Genomic DNA, 21418 nt, shown 5'->3' on the forward strand with positions numbered 1-21418 from the left:
GATGGTGAGTGAGTTGGTTATTTCTAGGCCAGTTCGGGGGAAGGCGGCAAGTATTTGTCTCTGCCCATGTCATGCAGATTGCATCAGACAGTAAGGATTCAAATGGGCAATAGTGCTCAGTGCCATTGGACAGAATGCTGTTTGACTGCTCAGATCTAACGCAAATTGACACAGGCATCAGTGGCAGGACTCCTCAGTTAGATATTTGATAAAAATGCCCCTGTTTCAAAACTAAAATATATTATCAATAATAATATATTATATAAAAATATATGTCTGGGAAGACAGGGGGTCCCAAATGGCTTTGACAGCAACTTCAGCTGAACAGCTAAACTGTACTTGATAGGGTTGAAAGAAGTCCTATGAAGACCAACCCTTTAATATTTCCTGAGTTTTTAAACTTCAATATCTTGGCATATATCCTCTAAGGCACAGCAATGAGGTCCTGTGGATGTGGGAAAACCGTATAAATATTGGTTTGCCATTTCTCTTTCTACATTGTGATGTATTTGGTGATGTCATTTAGATGGCCACACCCAAAGCATACCTTAGTGATATAAATATTATCATGCAAAATTCCTTTCCTATCCCCCATATAAAATAAATAAATTTGCGAAACCGCCGCAAAAATTCAGTTTTTTTTGGACACCGGCGCAATTTCACCAAAAACGGATACTGGCATAAAAAAGAAACGGACACCGGCATCAAAACGCCGGTGCCGTTTCACTTATTTTTGCCCATCACTAGCTGCTGGTAAATTTGTAATACCCTTAACAAAAGCCCTTGGACCTCCGCTCGGAACTTACCTTTTCTCAGCCTTCTGGCCATTGTGTCACATGGCTCCACCCCCTTTTATGTCACAGCCCACCCCTTTTGCATCATGGCCCGCCCCTTTTGTTCCCGCCCTCACCACCGACCAGTAAAAATTTTCTGAAAATGTTACAACCCTAAGTGTGCCCAGTAACAGTAACCCATAACAACCAATGAGATGTTTGCTTTTAAACTGGTGACCAGAAAATTCCGCCTGCTGATTTGTTGCTGTGGGTTATTGCTCCGGGGCAAACTTACATTGTGACCCAGAGCAACATAGTCATTGATTCTCTCAATCAGCCTGTGATTCAAAACACGTCCAGCTTGCTCAGCTTTCCAGTACATTTACCTCTCCCTTGTTAATGATCTGTATCCCATTTGAGAAGCAGGATTTGTGAGTTCTGAAGTCAGTGCAATGTATTTCTACTGCCTTATCTTCAGGCTCTTACAGGAGTAGGTTAGAAAAAAATCTTAAAAGCTAAAAGTTTACCGAGGTGAATTATCAGATGATTTTTAATAAAGAGAACACTTCTGTTATAAAACCAAAGGCTTATGTCATAGTATTGGCAAACGATTCACCAGCCCAGTAACACATACTGTAGCAACCAGGAATATGTTTTCCAATATTCTAACTACACAAGAGCAATCAAAGATAACCGCTAATTGGTTTCTTTATGTTCATCTTCCATCATCTGTACCATAGCTTTGACCCTCGCAACCTCACTCTGTGATAGCCAAAATAATGTAGCTAAATATAATAAGCTTACAACTTTAAGTCTAACCCCTGTAAACACAAAACAGTGACATCCCATGCCTTGCCCATATTTTGTGTATCTCTTTTTATTAAAAATATCAAATATCATTATAACTAGAAAGTCTGTTAAAATACGATGGTGGAAAGAAACCTATTAGCTGATTATATGTAAAAAGACTTTGGTTTTGCCCTTCATTGTTGAACAATCTCAATATCTGTCACCTTCAACAGTCCAGTTAGTGTTGGAAAGCATGTTAGTTATGTGTGTTATTTAATGCCTGGTACTAGCGGGTTATTGTGGGGTATGGGCAATGTCCTGTGTTTACTCCACAGCTCCTCCCCACATATTTAAACACAGTGTCGGACTGGGACACTAGGGGCCCACCCAAAAACCTTAGACCAGGGGCCACTCTCAATACTATTATTATTCTTCATCTCCTCAATCAACCTCTATTCTCCTAGTCTGTTTTCTTTACATACTATAATAAATTATGCCATCTATTTAGCCTCTTTGTTCTCATAGAAATAGGGAATGGCCAAACGTTTAGCTGCATGAGGGCCTACTGACACCTTGGCCCACCGGGAGTTTTAGTGGTATCCCGGTGGGCCAGTCCGACACTGCCTACACACTGTACATGCCAACAACAGAAGGTATGGTTACCTTGTAGTTTTTTTTCCAAATGTAAAAACCTAAGACTTTACTGTATATTCAACAGCAGTGCATACATAACCCCACTTTTGATACCCTTGTAACCTTGTGTCGAAATGTGGTTTGATTGGTTTGCTACATATTTATGCTGAGTTACAAAGGCAGTCAGATAGAGAAATCAGACCACATGGTTAGAACTCATGATGAAAGAAAAAAATGAAAAACTCCTCCGATAAGGAAATTAAAGCAATTTGAACAAAACCACCCAACTGTTTCAAATATGTCGGAAAAATCTAATTAAAGGGTTTTTTAGAATTAATGGCATTTATGATTGAGAAAATCCCAATGTTAATGTGCAATGGCGGTCTAAAATGAGAGTACACACAAATTTAAAATTGGCTTTAAATGGTAATATGTGCTCAGTAGGGAGCGCAAGAAAAATAAAATAATAGAATGTCAAAAATTACTCACGACAATATAGCAAATGTGACCAATGTAATTGCCAGGCAGAAGATAGACAGGGAACAACCAATGTAAGTGATGGAGGACAGTGCCACCTTGTGGCTTTCCGCAACCTGTTCGGGGAGAAAAGTATGAAAAATATTAAGGTATGATTACAGATTTAGTTCAGTCTTTCGGACCAGTTTATAGTTTACTAGTTAAATGAAATTATTAAAGCAATTCTTAACTTAATATATGCAGTTTATTTGTCTGCAGATTTGGTAGATATTGTAACAGGAAAATAACCATCCACGAATGCTGCCACCAGCTATAGCTACCTTGCCACATAAATAGTTACAACAATCTTTTCTTCCCATACCTTATTATAGTTAAGTCAGAGGGGGTGCAGACCCATAATCCTGTAAGACTGAGGGAAAAGGAGGCTGGTGAGGACCTGCAAAGAGTAATTATTGCAATAGATTGATGCTCTCACAGAGAGATTTAACCTGGCCATACATTGCTTTGGTCAGGTAGTTTGATCGATTTTGACGATACTGTCGCACCATCGGGAAATGTATGCCAGACACAGGGCATTTTGACCAATCCTCCCAATGTACTTTTTGTAGGGTAGTATCTGTTTGTTTGGCTCACTGGCCAATCAGTTAAATACTGAAGAGCATTGGCCACTATATGGGAATGTTTACAGGCAGGTAAAGGTAACCCAACATCCCACAAATAGACACTTGATGGCTGCAAGATATGGAGACAGATTTGATTGGGTTACCCCTTTTCTACCATATCAGTTCATATGCACGGAGTTTATTGGGCATGTGCCAATTGGGTACAATAGGGGACAGGCAGGGGGATCCCCTAGGGCAGTGCAAATGATTGATAGTGTTGGCTACAGCAGATGGACATCACTGATGTGAATAAAAATAACATGTATAACTCAATGTAATGATGTGTATGTGGGTTAATATTTATTCATTCTGATGGGTCCATGAGGGCTGGGGGGCCAGAACAAATGTCATCTCCTGCTTAAAGCAAGCCTTAGCTGTTCGCTGTATTTCACTAGTATAGCGCTCACAGTTAGCACACTTAATTAGTTATGGATATTAATGAGCTTGGATGAAGTTTCATATGTTAATCAAGGCATGAAAAGGTAATTTTCATTGTTGTAATTGCCAAATGACTTTGATACTTATCTTCTGAGCTGGAGCCCAAATACACTACGCTATGGTGATATTATAAATTGGTTCCACTAAAGCTGGATAATCATCTTACCATGACATAGTAGCAAAATGGCTCAGCAAACGTAACAGAGAAATATAGGCTTATGCTCAACATGCATCATAGAAATAGTGAGGGTAATGAAAATGTTCATTGCCTATACCCTGAAATCAGCAGAATTTATTGATTTAAAGATAATAGGTAGATTTCATTATGCACTGGCAGAACCTTATTTTACAGAGAAAATATAAAGTGGGGTTAAACCTTAAATTCACTAAAATGCGAAGTTGTGTCTCAGTAGCCAAATGCTGGTGAAGTTTCGCTATCGTTAATTTATCAGCGTGAGCATTTCATAGCGAACTTTCCCTAACGTTTGTTTCTGCCTAGCAAAACTTCGTTAGTACACTTGCGCTTAGGTCAATTTGAATAGGGTGGTACATATAGGTCATATATATTTCTTTATTAGTGATGTAAGTGCTAATGCATGAAGTGGCTACTCAGTGCCGGGGCCCTAGGCAACCCAGCCGGCCACATCTCCCCCTTCTCAAGCGCGAATGCACGGAGGTGCGCACACATGTGAAGAGGTGGGTGCGCATGTGCAGAGCACCGAGGACATAGAAGTTGCTGCCGGGGAGTAAGAGCACATGAAGAGGCGTGCGTGCGTTTGTGCAGAAGAGCGCAGGCACAGGAGAGACAGGAGGAGCTGTCAAGATGAGAGACAGAAGGGTCTGAGCTACGGGGAAAGTGACAGAAGAGGTTCCTGCCTGGCACTCCTCCACTTTTGCACCCTAGGCACGTGCCTCTTCTGCCTTCCCCTATTTCCGGCCCTGTGGCCACTTGTTATTAAAAATGTTTAAGGAAGCAAAATAAAGACAAAAGAGATCATGCCCTAGGCCCACCCTAAAACAAATGTTAAAATATTGTAAAAACAATAATTTTTAAAGTTACAAATTTTAAAGACAATTCCACTTTACAATATGAAAAAACGCCAACGCTTTGTATAATTGTTATGACTTTTCAGCATACAGGATATGATGTCACTGACATAGACTTAAGGTGGATGTAGCTTCATCTTATCAGTTCGTCAGGTCTAAGCTGACGAAGGAAACTCTGGTGAAAGAGGTAACATTCTGTAAAATGTTTCACTGTAGTGAATTTGCAGAGTAACAATTGTTTGCCTGAGTCAAAAAGCACCTGGCGAAAGGGAGCGAAACTGCTCTAGTGATGGATGGGATTTCTGGCAAAATTTTGGACACTTTGTCCTGTAGTAAATCTGCCCCATAGTGTCCTAACTCTGCATGTGTAAAAACAAATAGCTAATTCTATTCTTTCTTCCTCTAGTGCTTGCTTGTAATGCTCCACAGACCTCTCTAAGTTGCTATATTATTCATGTGAATTATTTTGCAGGGCTTAGTATAAACAATACTCACATGAAGATAGCACACTAGATATCACAAGAATACCATAAGTCTAAATACCCCAGTGATTTGCAATCAGAGAACTCCAAGTTCGGGCTAAAGTCCCTTCTGTGAATTCCCCCGGTGTGACTGAATAGATGTACTTCATGCTCTGACTATTCACTGCAAGGCTACTAATGAGCCAGGTTACTGAAGGCTGGCTGAGGGATCCCATACAGTGTTTCGTAAAGAGGAAAAAAAACAGTAAATCAGTTATTTATGGATTCCCAAACAGGTATGCTGATGTGGTGGTAGAGCAGGAGTGTAGGGATATTTCCTTGTCTGGCAGTCACAAAGGGTCTGCTTGTTCAGCCAAATCAAACTGTTCTGACTTTAGCTCTGGGGAAATAAACAAAGAAGGAGGCAGATTGCTGGATCATTGCAGCTCGTGTGTCATCCTGATTACCGATCCAAATCCAATGGAAAACTTAACCCATAGGTTGTTGAAAGGGCCCCCACCAGCTGCTGAAAAGGGCATTGCAGTAAGGTAGAATCAGCACCGACAGATGTACATTGGTCTGTTTCTTTCTTCTAGTGAGATCTCAGCAGAGGAGCAGGTAATCTGACAGTTTGTATGTGAGTCCACAGCTGCATCTATTACCAGCCTCTGCTGGGTGCAGCAAGCCTGCTCATTATAGATAACAATAGCCAATTTACCCACCTCCATCCCATATGGGGCCTGTATTATCACTGTCAAAGTCCAATAATTATGATATCTGCAACATATTCCTACTCATTTAACCCTTCCGGTACTTTACAAAGGAACCCACAAAGCTCATAAATCCCCTGTTAAATCAGTGAATGTGTGGTCCTCCAGATTTTCTTGAACTATATCTCACAGATGTAGGCTGTCAGAGGGGTGGTGGGGGTTGCAGTTTGTTATTGTTATTATTATTGTTATCACAAACAAGTGTTTTTAAAGCAACAAAATATTCCACAGCACTGTATACAAATACTGATACTGAACAGTGCTGGGGGTAAAGCTGATCTTGCTCATTAGAGTTTACAGCCTAAAATATTAAAAATATGTAGAAACCAACAGGCTACTGGTTCTACATAGTACCAATAAACTGTGTATATGTTGTCACAGCTGCCTGCTTGGGTCTCAATTAAATAAAAAATGCTATTAGCTACATGTGGTTGAAAAGGGAATGAAGCCATTACGGCTTAATGACGTTCGGTCATGGATGTAGACTGGAACAGGTTCATAATTATTCATATTAATTTTTACATATAATTATTCAATTTCATTTAAGCTATTGGCACAGACCTACAAAAAGGTTACCTATAATTTGCATTGATTAATACTTTCCGGCTCTCAAAGGTCCCAGCAGTACTGAGCTTTCCAGATGGCCCCAATCACAGGTGGATTAATAACATAATGAGCCATCAGCCAGCTGCACTAATAATGTTCTTCTTTCCTACTGAACTGTCATCTAAATACCGGCACAGCTAGGCAAGGTTTGGAGTGGGAGAGAATATACAAAATTCATGAAACTTTACTTAGGGGTGGGAAACCCATAGTAGTCAAGCAACTGCTGCAAGATAAGTCGATGAAGCCTTTAAGAAAGCTGCTGGTGGATACTGCTCAAATGACCCCGAGGGTTAATTCTCAGCATGGGCTATTCTGCCAGCTAAAGCATCAGAGCTCCACCACATTAAAGCCCCACACTTTCTGGAGAGGCGATGAACAGTCCCAGGGTGTAAGGTGAAGTCCACAGTGCAATTTCCTACAGTAAATAAGAGGCTAACATTGTATAACGTACACGCTTATCTGCAATTGTTTTTTAATGTTATGTCAATTTCATGGGAGGCCACTAGTGATGTGCAGGTCAGGAAAAAAAATCAACCCACACCAGACCTAACCCACAAAACCTTAATCTGCACCAGACCCTGCCATTGCAGGACCCACACCCAACCCATACCCAGGTCTTCCCACTGTATTCTCACATTTCTGTACAGTTTGTTTGTGCCTCTGGTTCCAAGTGAGGGAATATTTGGGAGCAGCAGAGGAGTGTACTTCCCCAGCCTGACCCGCACCCAACCCTAAGCCACAATGGTCGCCCAAATTTCAAATCAAACCCACCCAACTGACTGTAAAGCCTCGGGGCCTTATGGGTTTTGGGTCATAATCCAAGAGGGTACAACACATATCATATAGCCACTTTTGCAGAGATGCCAACTAAAGTGAGGTTCCAGGCAGGCACTTGCAGGAGAAATGTGCATGTAGCTTTTTCTGTGGTGTGCACAGGTGCCAAAGTTGGATCTGAATCTAATTTCTGTCTCTCATTATAAATATAAAGCCCACATTTAAGCCAGTGACAACCCTCCTTAACTCTTAATAACATCAGCTGCAGTGAGAGGTGCTTATTTTGTTAACAGCTGTGGCAACCATAAAAGCTGAAACATAAACAAGCAAGCATAATACAGTACATGTTAGCAATTGGGTGGATGTGCTGTATATGTTCTGCATGTAAAATTATATTCCTAGATGAAAGCTAAAACAAATTAAGCCATCCAATTAATTTGATATTAAAGCACATGATTTACTACATAACAAATCTACACTGTCACTTTGTTATACAAGGCCAAACAAAGACAATTGGACATTCTACATTTTTGTCTGCTACATCTTCTTTATACCTGGCTCTTCTCTGTACAGGATGGATTACTTTGTTATACTAGGTTTTCTCTATTCACTGTGACATTTGTGAGATATTATTGCACATAAAAGTACAGTTTTAGTGCAGGGCCATTAGTTGATGTTTTTTTTTATTATTATTTATTTTTTAGTTTCGACTTGGATGATATTTGCCCTATAAACAATGCCAGGATATTATGGCCCAATATATAATCCGACACAGAGCTAATCACCAACATAAATGTGAGAAATTAATGGGATGTTTCATTATATCAGACAAAACAGAGAAAAGCACAGCACTGACAATGCTACTAATAGAAACCAATCGCCCATTAGCAGTTTGTAAACATGAGTCAGAAGATGATATTACCCAAATAAAATAAACATTCATGTCAGGAATGCAATAAAAACATGTGATTTGTTCTGCACATAGAAACACATAAAAGCTGTTGGCACGCTGATTTAACTCCTTCAGTGCAACAATTTCCTTCATTCATGGGGGAGCATAAGACAACGATGCAGATCTATATAGCATAGAAGCATGACTAACTCGCACGTTACACATGACCTTGGCAATACATTTAATCTTATAGCACCTTCACCTCAGACACAGAAATAGAATAGCCAACTTACTGTGTCATTTATGAAAGAGGTTCAGATCTAATATTCCTTCACATCAGTAAAGCTTAGCACAGATCATGAGTCTAATAAAATTAGCTCTAGATCAAAGTTAGCTACACCTTGCAAGGTGCATTCAACATTCAACACCTGGGGGATTGGAAGGGGAACAAAAAATTGAGATGCAGTCAATCATCTGGTGGATGTCCAAAACTGACCATAAGCCACTAGTAAGTAAGTGTTGCTCAAAGATGCAGCTTTCCCCAAAAGTGATACTTGTCCCATCTTGCAGCAGCCTTAAAGGATATTTGAAGGGTAGTTTTTTACATTTGCAGCATTGTATGTATTTAAACGTCCAGCTTGAAAATCAATTAGGGTGGGATCTGCCCCAGATATAGTTGCTACAGATATGTGTTTTCTTATCTGTAACCAAATGGGACCCTGATCAGAGGATGGACATCCCTGAGAGGCTTGTAATCAGAGTCAGACAACTACAGGTATAACATGTATGATCCCTTTCTAAATTAGTTAGTAGCTGAGGAAGGATAGCAGATCTGGTTTTAGTCAATGGAGAGGAAAACCCACAGCTTAAGCATCAAGTCTTGCCTGCTCTTGATCTTATCTATGTAATAGGTCATTACCTCTCTGTCATATAGATAGTTTGTATATTATGCCATGTGTTATGGAAAACATACACAGTAATTTTGTGGATTCACATGCAAGTGAATGGAAAACATCGGTGGCAACCACAGATGCCTTTCAGTCGTCTCAAAAATGCCAACTGAAATGCCTCCTGTGTGGCACTGGCATTAAATGACCCTAAAAGCTTTGCAAGAAATAGAAATACAAGTGAAAACCAAACGTCTACACTGGCAGTAATATGAATCTAATATCTCATCAGCACATTGCTGAAAAATAAGCACATGCTGTACATTTTAGTGCTACATCAGGATTTTACTCCAAGAACCGAAATCACTGTTATGCTAATGCTCTCCTAGTAATTACCTGTAGACTATAAATTAGCCAAGTGCTGGGGTTTTGAGTGCTTAGATATTTGTCAAGGTGTTATGGATCTCAGAATTCCTCAGCAACATGAGAAATGTTTCACTTGTTTTATTTAAAATGAGTTTCACCAACAAGGAATAGCAGTTCATGTCCAGTTAATAAGAGCCAGCTATTCTCAGTTCTAAAAGATAATGGTCTCAGCTCTCAGCAATGTATATGGAGAAACCGATGCTGTAAAATGATTCGTGCACGGTATATTCCACAATAATGGGCGAGCTCATTTGAATATCACATACAGAAATGACAATACAAAAATGCAATTTAGCCAGAAAAGATGAAATATATATTATTTTGCAGCTTTAAAATTCTGCACCAGAAACATTCTTTATGAATGTATTTCTGTTAATATAATGCAGAGCACAGTGATACATATTGTATTCAGAGTTTTGTTGATTTGGCTTTCTTTTTATCACATTCCATATAAATATGGTTTTAGTTTATGAAGGGTCTCCTGCAATTGAAAAGAAATAAGCAGAAGAGGGGGAAGTTATATACTTGAATAAGAAGAGCATCGGGTAGGAAAAAGATCGAGGGGTTAGAACAAGAACTGAGAACAAATTATCATACAGCAAGCATACAGCAATCGATGTAGAAGTTCTGTGTGCATGGAGGGGGGGGGATCCTACAGCTAACTGCTAGAGTTCAAAGCATGTTTAGGGAATTGTCCATGTAGACAGACTGAAGATATGAAGAAGCACCTATGTTAATTTCAAATATGATCAGATGTGTGATTCCTTTATGCTGCATATGCAATCACATTGTGATATGTATAAAGCAACTACAGAGATTATATAGCATTCAAATCAGTCCCTGCCTCTGTGAAGCTTACAGTCTAAGGTTCCTACAACATGCATACACTATGGTCAATTTTATCAGGTAACAATGTTTATGTATGTTTTATGTATGTTTTTTGTATGTTTTTGGAGTGTGGGAGTGTTGGAGTGGTGTAAATAACTGTTACTGGGCCCCATTGCAAATTCAATTGTAGGCCCCAAAACATAGGTACTTTGACTTATTGTACCAAGATATATGAAAATTGCTCATTTATTTCAACCTTTATGTGCACTCTAGGGTCCTCTGCAGGGTGTGCATCCTCTGTAGTTACACCCCTGTTAAAAGATAACATAAAATGAGTTGTCTTTTTTGGGCACTTGTAGTGGACCTCTTCTACTGCTTCTCCTTCCCCAAATAATCAGGGTTGTTGTGAAGGTGACCAAAACCAACACATTAAAGAGATGCTGAAGGGAATTTCAGCACATTGATGGAAGCATCAAATGAGAGGAATGTTTATTTCACAATAGTAAAGGAACTACTATTTGTATATTTTATTCCATCTCTGTATGTGGTTCTTTTATAAACATGGAGTGGAAAGGAGGTATCTTTCCTTTTGGTGCCACATGTGTATAAAGTAGGATTGTCCGACCTATGAACTTTCTGAAGGACTTTAGATTAGGCAACACAACCCCTCAACACACACTACCCAATTAATTCTCTGTAGGACCCGGGACAGTTGCTCCTGCTAACACCATCCCTAGCTAGCAGGGGCAACTGTCCCGGGTCCTACAGAGAATTAATTGGGTAGTAAAGATAGCAAAGTCAGTCTTAATGAAAACAAACTAGCTAAATGATAAAAAAAAAATCCATGTCAAATGCATCCATTTTACACAAAATAATATTCATCAGTTTCTGTTCAAACAAGGCTACAAATTATACATCTATGATTTTAATAACTAGGACTACTGTGCCATACAGATAACTCTTTGAAGGACATTTATTTTTGTTTGTTGTGGCACAGACTTTCTTTAGTATCCCTTTGCCAGGAAAGGGAATATATAGTTGTCAATGTTTGGATGCAAAATGCCTGGTGGATACCTTTTGGTTACCAAAACAATAAGTCAGTAAGCTGATTGGGATTTTTGTGGCATTTTTAATAAATTGAACATTATTTTGATGTCAGGGAACTAAAAGCAATCATAACTGAGTTTTTTTTTGTGCAAAATTAACTTAAAATGTACAGATAACGGGGTTATTTGTCAAGGTCCGAATTTATCTCAGTATTGGCTGCTACAAACTCCGATCTAAGCCGCTCTGGTTTTTAACGCTTATTTATTATTACATTTTTCCAAAATCACCTTTGCGGGAAAAGCTCAGATTTTCAATATTTTTTCGTGAATTTTCCCCGAAAACTCAGCATTTTGCGGAGTTTTCACCTGAAACCTCAGAAAACATTGTGAAATTGCCCAAAACCTCCAACACAACCAAAAATCAATGGGACTGTTCCCATTGACTTTTATGCAACCGCTACAGGTTTGAGATGCAGTGTTTTTATAATCTGGCTTTTTAGCCCTCGGGGTTTAATACATTCCGTAAAATTTGTGATTTTTTTTTAAAAGCCTATTATAACACAAAAAATCAAAAAATTTTCAGATTTCTGGGAATTATGGGTATCGGAGCTTAGTAAATAACCCGCTATATGTACGCATTCCTTTTATTGGTGATAATCTCGGTCGATTCAAACCAGTTTCAAAGCCTGGCCCTGTCAGCACGACTTTAGTAAAAGGACAATTCTTGCTCCCTGGCATTAGCTTTGATTATTCTATCATATTTCTAATATAATGTTTTGAATGATGCATGATACTGTTCATATAAATACTATTCATATATAAGCACCATTCATTCCTGACACATAGAATTTACAATCTACATTCAGCTACTAAAGTGTAGAAGATTAAATCGCAACTAAAGTTGCAGGGGTTTATGTCTATGTCATTCCATGGTATCTTTTTTATGTATTATTTCTTGTACGCTGTAAATAATTTCATTAAGCCAATTTATTGTTGATTTTTACATAAATACGACCAATTACTTTACAGTTATTATAGGGTTGATGCATACAGGCAGAGTTACAGCAGATCTATGACACTATGATTTATTAAGGTCCGAATAGTAAATTTGAATTTCAATATTTTTGGTCATAATTCACAAATTCGAATTTTAAATCACCAACTCGAATTTGAATTTCGATGTGAGATATATTACACCTTAACTATGGAAACAGTTCTAATTTGAATATTCACCACCTTAAACCTGGCGAATTAATTTACAAGTCAATGGCAGAGGTCTGTTGAACCATTTGAAGATGCTAATTGTCTTCCTGACATTCAAGTTTTTTTTCAGCGGAAAACTCAATTCAAATTCGATTAGAATTTCGGGTTCTTCGTACTTGATCGAATATTAGACATTCAAGATTTTTCATAAATAACCTAACATTCGAGTTGTGAGTAAATTTGAATCTAAATAAAATTCACATAACTTCGAAATTCAACCTTTGATAAATCTGCCCCCAACAAGGAGTACCAAGTCCTCATAGGTTGTTAACCTAAGTTTGCATTATATAATCATGTTATTAGAGTTGTGTGTTTTGTGTCATTTAACAGCAAGCCATGGATTCAGTTTGGATAATAAGAGCATAAATCGTTGTGAAATGAATAGTCTGACCTCAAACAGAACAACTGCCTTTATTTTATAGAAACTTTAGTTTGAATTCTAGGCTCACAGGGGATTTTTCCATATTTAAAATAAAGTGTATTCATAAAACTTCTCTTTTCTTGATTTCTTTCTTTGTATATCTTCTCTTACACTTTGACTTTTCCAGGACAAAGACAAAAATCTCAAAGATGTTTCTTTTGTTATTTTTCAAATATGTGATTGTGTTTTTTCTTCCTCCTGGCAGTGAATGTTTTCTTGTGGAGAACTAGGAAGTGTAAACTCAATATAATTAAAAGCAGACAGTTTTCACTAAAGCATGATTTTCTGGTAAATTACATCTGAATATAAATTTCTGTACAGATTTTTTTTCTACCAGTGGTATTAAATTTTAAAGGACTTTCAGCTCCCAGACTCTCTCTCTGTCAGATGCTACCAAACAGTAGGAACTCTCATTAAAAGTTCCTTCACAGAATAGCTTTCCTAAATAAAATGATTCAAAGAGCAATTTACACATTGCCTGGGACATCAATCTGTCCACTGTGACATTCGCAGGGAAGTGCAGAATTTTCAACAATTCATAGCAGTATAAAAGTGCACATACCAATTCACTTAGATGTCAGGAACAATGGCAGAGTGAACATGTCCATTTCACAGACACCAGCGAAAAAGAACTGTTACTTATCATTTCTTTCCCATTATTAACTGTGAAAGCCGAAAAAAGTTTATCCAACAAAGTACTGGCTTGAACAAAGCTTTGTAGCAAACCAAAAGGATAATTTAATCCATGATATCACTTATTTTCATTTACATTATCCCCATATATTTTTCAAGCAAGTCCCTCTTTTCACCCTAGAATATTACCCCTTGTTATACATATACCACTATTCATTACATTATGATAAATAAATTGAATATTTCATCTTCTACCATGAAATGAATGTATGGATGTTTAATATATTTAAATAGGAACAAGGTGAAGCAGAGCACACTCTAATAACTTCACAGAGAACGCCTGGTGCACAGGGTAGAGGTACGGCAGCCCCCAATGTATAATCGAACGAGAAAAACTCTGGCACTCAAGGCAAGTGAAATGCAGGGTTCCCCCTTGCTTTTATTTCTTGTGCAGACGTGCACGTCTGCACAAGAAATAAAAGCAAGGGGGAACCCTGCATTTCACTTGCCTTGAGTGCCAGAGTTTTTCTCGTTCGATAATATATTTAAATGCAATCTTATTACACAGCTTTATAAATATGCCACTGGAACTCCAATTACTTTATGCAGGTAGTCTCCATCGCTTACTTACCATTCTTCTCCTTGATGGAAAAATCAAGCAGCACTATTTAGCCCTAATTACCTTTCATGGGAATAGTTCCCAAAATATTGTGTTAAAATACACTGGTTCCACATTTTCAGAAAGCGCTTTCACTAAGTGGAGGTAACAGAGTATTTAATTGTGTTAAAATGCAATTAAATCTAACAGAATATGAACACGGACACACAGGGGGTATTTACTAAAACTCGAATTTTTCCCATTTTTTTATTAGTACAAAGTTAACTAACGCCTATTCACGAATTTACAAAATTTTTCAAAAAATAAGATCGAAAAAGTCAGTGCATGGAAAGTCTCAACAAAATCGTGTGACAATTCGAATCGTTCAACTTTTGTTGTTGATGCCCGATATCCCAAACTTTTTTGGATTATCGTACAAAAACCAGAGAAGATCACGGTGTCAAGAAACATCTTCAAATTTTAAAAGGGACAGCTGCCATTGACTTCTACATGACCTTGACCGTTTTTAGCTGAAGTATTTTTAGATTTTTAGCAGCTTCGGTGTATAATAAATCTCTAAAAACTTGAGGTTTTTTTCCTTCTAAAAATTTAAGTTTTTCCTCTCGACCAGAAAAAATGGAGGTTTAAAAAATAGGCCCCATAAAGTAGGTTAAACTTATTAAAGAGCAACTCTGCATCTCACCATCATGGCAAGATGATCACAAAGCAAACACATACTAGGTTTGAAAAACCTGAAGCATTTAAAGCAGAAGGAAAGCTAAAATCCCTGGGTGGTGTCATATGTTAAGCACTCCCCAGTGATTTTAATGATTTCCTTTTTCTCTGTAATAATGAAACAGTAACTTGTACTTGTTCCCAACTAAGATATAATTAACCTTTACTGGAGGCAAAAACAATCTTATTCTTTTAATTAATGCCTAAATGATTTTCTAGTAGACTAAAGCTGGCCACAGATGTTGAGATTTTTAAAAGATCAGATCCTGATCGTGAGACCACGATCTTCTCAGAACGATCGTACGATCGTACGAATTTACCATCAACTAAAAAGACCAATTTACCAGGAAAACAAAGGGGAGCTGCCTGCTTGGCCCTGCAAACATAGAGAGATTGCACTGGGACCGACAAAGATTTTTTGACCTGGCCGATCAATTTCCCGACAGATGTCGGCCGAAAAATCGTAAGATGTACGATCGTTCGAATACCACTAACCACACGATAATTGGTCGGGCTTCCCTAAAATCGGTCGTTCGGCAAGAAGAATCGTCGCGTCTATGGGGAGCTTTAGGCTAGGACCAGATGATATAGATTCTCTGCAGGCGGGGAATCTGCTGACCGGCTGCTCCCCTTCTCTTTTACAGGTGGGGCAGATTTGGACATTAAATGCAAAATGTCACATTTTGGTGCCGAAATCCGCTGCATTTGTCTGCACCCATGCAAAGGCCATACTTCCAGGTACAGGCAGAGCAGGAGCATCGGGCAACAGATTCTTGGCCTGTGTTTCTTTGCAGGCCAAGAACCTCAATCATCAGGCCCTAGCCTAGGCATCCAAATCACAGACAGATCCCTTATCTGGAAAACCCCAGGTCCCCAGAATTCTGGACTACAGGTCCTATACATGTATATGCCATTTCGATGTCTCAGTGTTGTCTGAGTAAAGCCTAACATTACAACATTCTGACTTTCCTGTAGGCCAATGTAAGTCTGTCCTTCATGTTTTCCTCTGGTGAATATACACTCAGCTGGGAAAATCTTAATCATTATCTAATGTTGTAGTTTCTAAAGTTACCATTTCAAAGTATATTTTGATCTTGCCCAAACCCAATTGTTACCCTGATTACAGTAGTTCCCTGTGTATTACAGTAATGAAGTGATCTCTTCTGTGAAGGGCATTATTTCTCAGTGAACATCAGCACCCTGTTTAAATGTATATTACCATGCCTTTTATATTTATTTTTTAACAGTAATTCAATATAAGAACACACAGATGTATCTTCTCAAAGATTTATCTGGGCCAGTTAAACAATCGACTTTAGAACATTTTTGTAATTGGATAGTCTTTATTCCAAGACATGCTCCTTATCAGAGTAATTTGAATTTTATGAAATGGTGGATAAGGACACTTGCTGCAGATGTTTTATATTTTGACTTATCAGAATGTCCCAGTGGTGTCTGAGTAGAGTCTCACACTGCACAACGAGATTAAAGCACTCAATCATGTAATGCATTATCTGCCATTACAAGAACTTGTTTTAAGATTTAAGAGTTTTAATCTCTTTCAGTTTTAAATTCAGCAGAGAATGTATTCAAATAATTTTAAAATACGGAGATACATATTTATGTAAGTGTGTATGTGTGGTAGTTTCTCTATAAAACATAAAGCTATGAATGTGTCATTTCAATAATGAAGAGTAATGTAATTATAAAGTAATTAAAAAAACAGGCAGGAAAGGTGATGTTTTTGTTACAATTTATACACTGAATCTGAAATTATTTTTTTTACATATTGTAACACCTAATTAAATAACTCGTAAAGATCTGTAATTATGCTACTGATATCATATCTTATGTAAAAGGCACAAGCGTCCGTATAAAATTTTACAGGGGCTGGGGGCAAGAAAGAAAACAAATTACATAAATGACTTGTACCCATATTTTGGTTTCCACACAAACCGAACAACAGCTTTTCTATAAATATATAAAGTAGTGACTGTATAGTGTATAGCTTTGCCATTCTATTAGTGACAAAAATTCCTTGTATGCCAGGACAGCACCAGCCAGCAGTTTGCAGAATGTTGTTCCTTCTAGTTACAACTGGATACATACAGTGAAGCCTCCATTTTACTTACCCTCATTTTAAAGTCTTTTCATATACCATTTTTGTGGTCACGCCAATATATAATGCATAATTTCCCTGACTAGACAACATTTTTCTGGACCCCTGAAAAATGTAAAATTATGGTACAGTATGGCTACTGTACATAAAGTAGAGTCTGTGCACAACAAAATGTCACTAGTATGGAATCTATGTTTATACCTTCTATTTCAATCTAGGGGAAATCTACTTTGTTCCCAGAGTGGCAGAAGGGTTAAAAGATAGTCATTCAAAAATAACAATGAGGTGGATACAGGACAGGAGCAGGAGTGGGGGGTGAGGTGTATTAATATATTATAATATTATGGATATTTTTATATATACAAAGATATATAGCTTGAGGCAGAGCATTATTATAGACAAATAGAGAGGTGAGTGTGAAGGGTAACTCATAAGAATGAGAAGGGAAAGGATAAAAGAGGACAGGTTCATTATAGTCTCTATTACTCACACCCACAGTTTGTCAGACCTTCTTACACATAGTTGCCCTTACACACATTAACACTAACAGTTCATTTTACATCCAGACATAGATGCACACAAAGACACACACACATACACTGGCATTCACACTCTAAGCTTAACACACCTGACAGATTCACACTCATCTGCCTTGGAAAAGAAGCTGCTTCATCAGGAGGAGACACACACACAGTGAGGAACAGGAAGAGATCTCACAGAGGGAAGGGGTGGAGCTAAATTCAGACTGCTGCTCTGAGCAGTAGAATAGGCATTGGGATGGCCCATTATTTGAAGGGGTGCTAACCAAAAGATGTGAGCCTCAGTAACGTAACTAGAGGGGGGCGGGCCCTGGTGCTGGCCACGCAGCCGCCCCCCCCCCACCGTATGCTATTTTTGGCCAGAATCCTGTGGCCCTGAGGGGGTGCGGGCCCTGGCCCAATTGCACCCCCTGCTCCCCCGGTAGTTATGACACTGGTGAGCCTTTTATAAACTAACGTTCTTAATGGTAATTTTAAAAAATGTGTTCATATAAAAAAGAATAAAACAATATATATATATATATATATATATATATATATATATATATACACACACATATGGCAAGGGAATATCCTTACAAGTCCTTACCAGGGGGTGGGCTAGTGCCCATGGTAAAAGGGCTACATTTCTATTATTTTCATTACAAATAAACAATACAGAGCTGGTTTCTAACTATCTAAAGGTATAGTACATACCTATGTTTAGTACAAATGGGTTAAAAATGTAATATAATTTAATTATGACAAATCTTTTTAGCAGAGGCGTAACAGAAGCATGCCGGGCCCCCCTGCCAAAAAAATCTGGTGTACATATCTGCGCTCACCTGCAAACTCCCACCCCTCACAGAAACCCAACTCCTTTAATGTTAGAGGAAGCTGCCCCCCCCCGTTCACTCCCCCCTTGTGACTGTGGGGTACTTCCTTTATAGTGATTTTTAGCATCAAAAAAAGTAAAACATATAATTATAGAAACGGTCTTGCAGTTTTCTGAATATTTAAGACTAAATAATAACAGGCAGAGTGTTTGCTACAGGTCTTGTCATCTATAGCAACCAATCATTTGGTAGCTTTTACTGGCCTCCTGTTTAAAAGCAAACATGTGCTGTGTGTAATTTTTTATGGTATCATATGTATTTGCCATTTGGATAAGATTTTTTATGAAAGTTATGAAATTTAGCATATCAATTATCTGTTGGTTCACCTTCCATTCAAAACATATCGTTTTCCTATAAATACTTTATTTCAGCTTTCTGTACAAGATTTATTCCTCTGTATGTAATATCAGCTATATTATAACAATAGCTTCACAGTGTAGCTGAAACTCCTGTTGAGCTGAAACATAGTAATAAAAGAGATTTTTTTTTTCAGGCCTGCTTAGTTGAATTAAATTAGAAACAGGGGCATGGATGAGAGGTGCTGCATTGTGAAGTGTTGCAAGGAAAGATGAGGGCAGAATAAGACTGGGGTTTAACTGTGAGCAGCAGAGATGCTGGAAGAGTTTATGGGCTGGCGGATTCTGTGTTATTTCGGATCGTTCAGCAGTTGAAAGGACAGGTGAGCGCTGCACAGCACATTAGGTTTACAATTCATAATTTAATTTACAGTTTATAATTGGTTTATAATGCTCCATAGACCACTTCATCACTAAAAACACAGGTCTTTCACAGCAAGTCAGGAAGTGCAATAAAGAGGAAACACATTAGAACTCTAGCATAACCATTGTACTTTTAAACATCTGCCTCCCAAATTAAAAAATATTTATTAGTTCATCATGTTAACAGTCTACTCATTACAGAGGATGTTCAGTTTATACTCACAACATAATAGCTATTATCAACTGCAATTTGCTATTGTTTGTATGGTTCAAATGCAGGGCCAATTAACTAACATTCATTTTTTTTTTTTTTTTTTTTTTCACAAATCACATATTTTCTCTAAAAAAAGATTCAAGATTAGTGTTAAGTGTAAAACCCATGAAAAACTCAAATACAAAACTTTGGTAAGTAAAAATAGTCAAGGTGCTGTAGAAATCAATGGGAGCTGCTCTGATCCTGTTGGACTTTTTTTTATCTTTTCAGACTTTTGTACTTTTTATATTTGGATCTTTTAATAACTCTCATCAGTGGTCTAACTAGATTACAGGGCCCCCCAGAAAATTCCATCTAAGACCCCAAAACATTGATAAATTGACCATTTTACTCTACACTCCTCTACACTCTACTCTGCACTCCCTTGCAATTGCAGGGTCTGCTTCTTCTGTAGTTAAGCCCCTGACTTTCATAGCATTCATGATGTTAGAGAAAATGAGTTTTCAAAAAGCTTAATTCAACCTATAATAAATGGGCCTTTGGTTTCAGGATAGCTTCCCAGACAGGACAGGTGTACTATTATATGACCATAGTACATGAACAGAGATAGGTCTCTGATAAGCATGATAGGATGTTAGATGGAGTAAAAGAAGAAAACATGGGGCCAGTTTAAATTCAGGGAGAAAAAGGTTTATCATGGGAAAAGTCATGGATGACATTCAATTTGAGATGCAATTCAATTCAGAAAAACTTATCTCACGCTTTATCATGGGAAAACTCCATTGAAGTCTATGGAAAAAACTGGAACTGAATAAGTAGAAACACATTTTCTCCTTGAATTGAATATTGTCCATAAGTTTTCACGTGATAAACTCTGAGATAACTTTTTCTCACTAAATTGAATCTGGCCCTTGATGCCTAATCACATGTCATAAAGAGAAGAGAGAGAGAAAACTTCTACTTCCCTTTCTTATTTCATTATGAAAAGTGCTGGGTACGTTGATGAGGAACATTTCTCATGGTCCCATAGGATTGTCAGTTCATGAATTTACAACATTTGTAATCCCAGTGTAACTGCTTGGTAACTGGCCAGAGAAATGCGAAACATTCAATGGACAGCCACAGGCCCTCATGACAGCATATCTGTCACCTCTGGGTACACACATGCACATGTTATGCAGCAAAGTATTACTTTGGTGCCCTCCAATTATTGCTGGAAAGGGTGTCGGAATTGTCATCAGCAAAAAGTTTTGCACAAATCGCACGTATATGTTGTCACCAATCACACATATAAATAAAATAAAACAGACAAGGGCATGGCATTTCCATGGGCCAAACATGGAAGTTAAAAATCCTATGGCATATCTACCATATCCTGATTGGCTTGCTCCAGCTGTTGGACAACTAGACAAAATGAGCAGAATACGATTGTTTAGTATCTTGGAATATCCGTAGGTACAATATGGAATCAGGATATTCAGGTAATTCTTGAAGAAAGCATAAACAATACTTTCAACGTGAAGGCAGCATAAACAATACTTACATTGTGCAAATACTAATATATGTGCTCTCATCAAGGCGTGTGTAAAATGGGGTCTTTCCAAAGGTATTATACTTGGCTCCATCGTATGTGTGTCCATAGTCATCCAAGATTCAGACCTTGATGGAAAACTACAACTTCTAAACTCAAACAGCTAACAGTGTGCTTCACCCACATGTTCCTTTCTGGATGGATAAATGCTGGTCCTAGTACTGATGGTATCTACTCAATTGCTAAAACCTTCAGGATTACA

At 38.0% G+C, this 21418-nt stretch overlaps 1 protein-coding gene across 2 annotated transcripts in view; it reads right to left on the minus strand.

The window, feature by feature from the left end:
• Positions 1-21418, minus strand: part of LOC108716320 (adhesion G-protein coupled receptor D1) — a 277355-nt gene that overhangs the window by 66032 nt on the left and 189905 nt on the right. For both annotated transcript variants that reach the window (XM_018262431.2, XM_018262435.2), the window contains one exon: positions 2685-2788. In XM_018262431.2, the coding sequence (XP_018117920.1) occupies positions 2685-2788 (104 nt within the window). The remainder of the gene's footprint in view (positions 1-2684; positions 2789-21418) is intronic.

This window comes from Xenopus laevis, chromosome 1L, assembly GCF_017654675.1.
Source record: "Xenopus laevis strain J_2021 chromosome 1L, Xenopus_laevis_v10.1, whole genome shotgun sequence".
NCBI lineage: Eukaryota > Metazoa > Chordata > Amphibia > Anura > Pipidae > Xenopus > Xenopus laevis.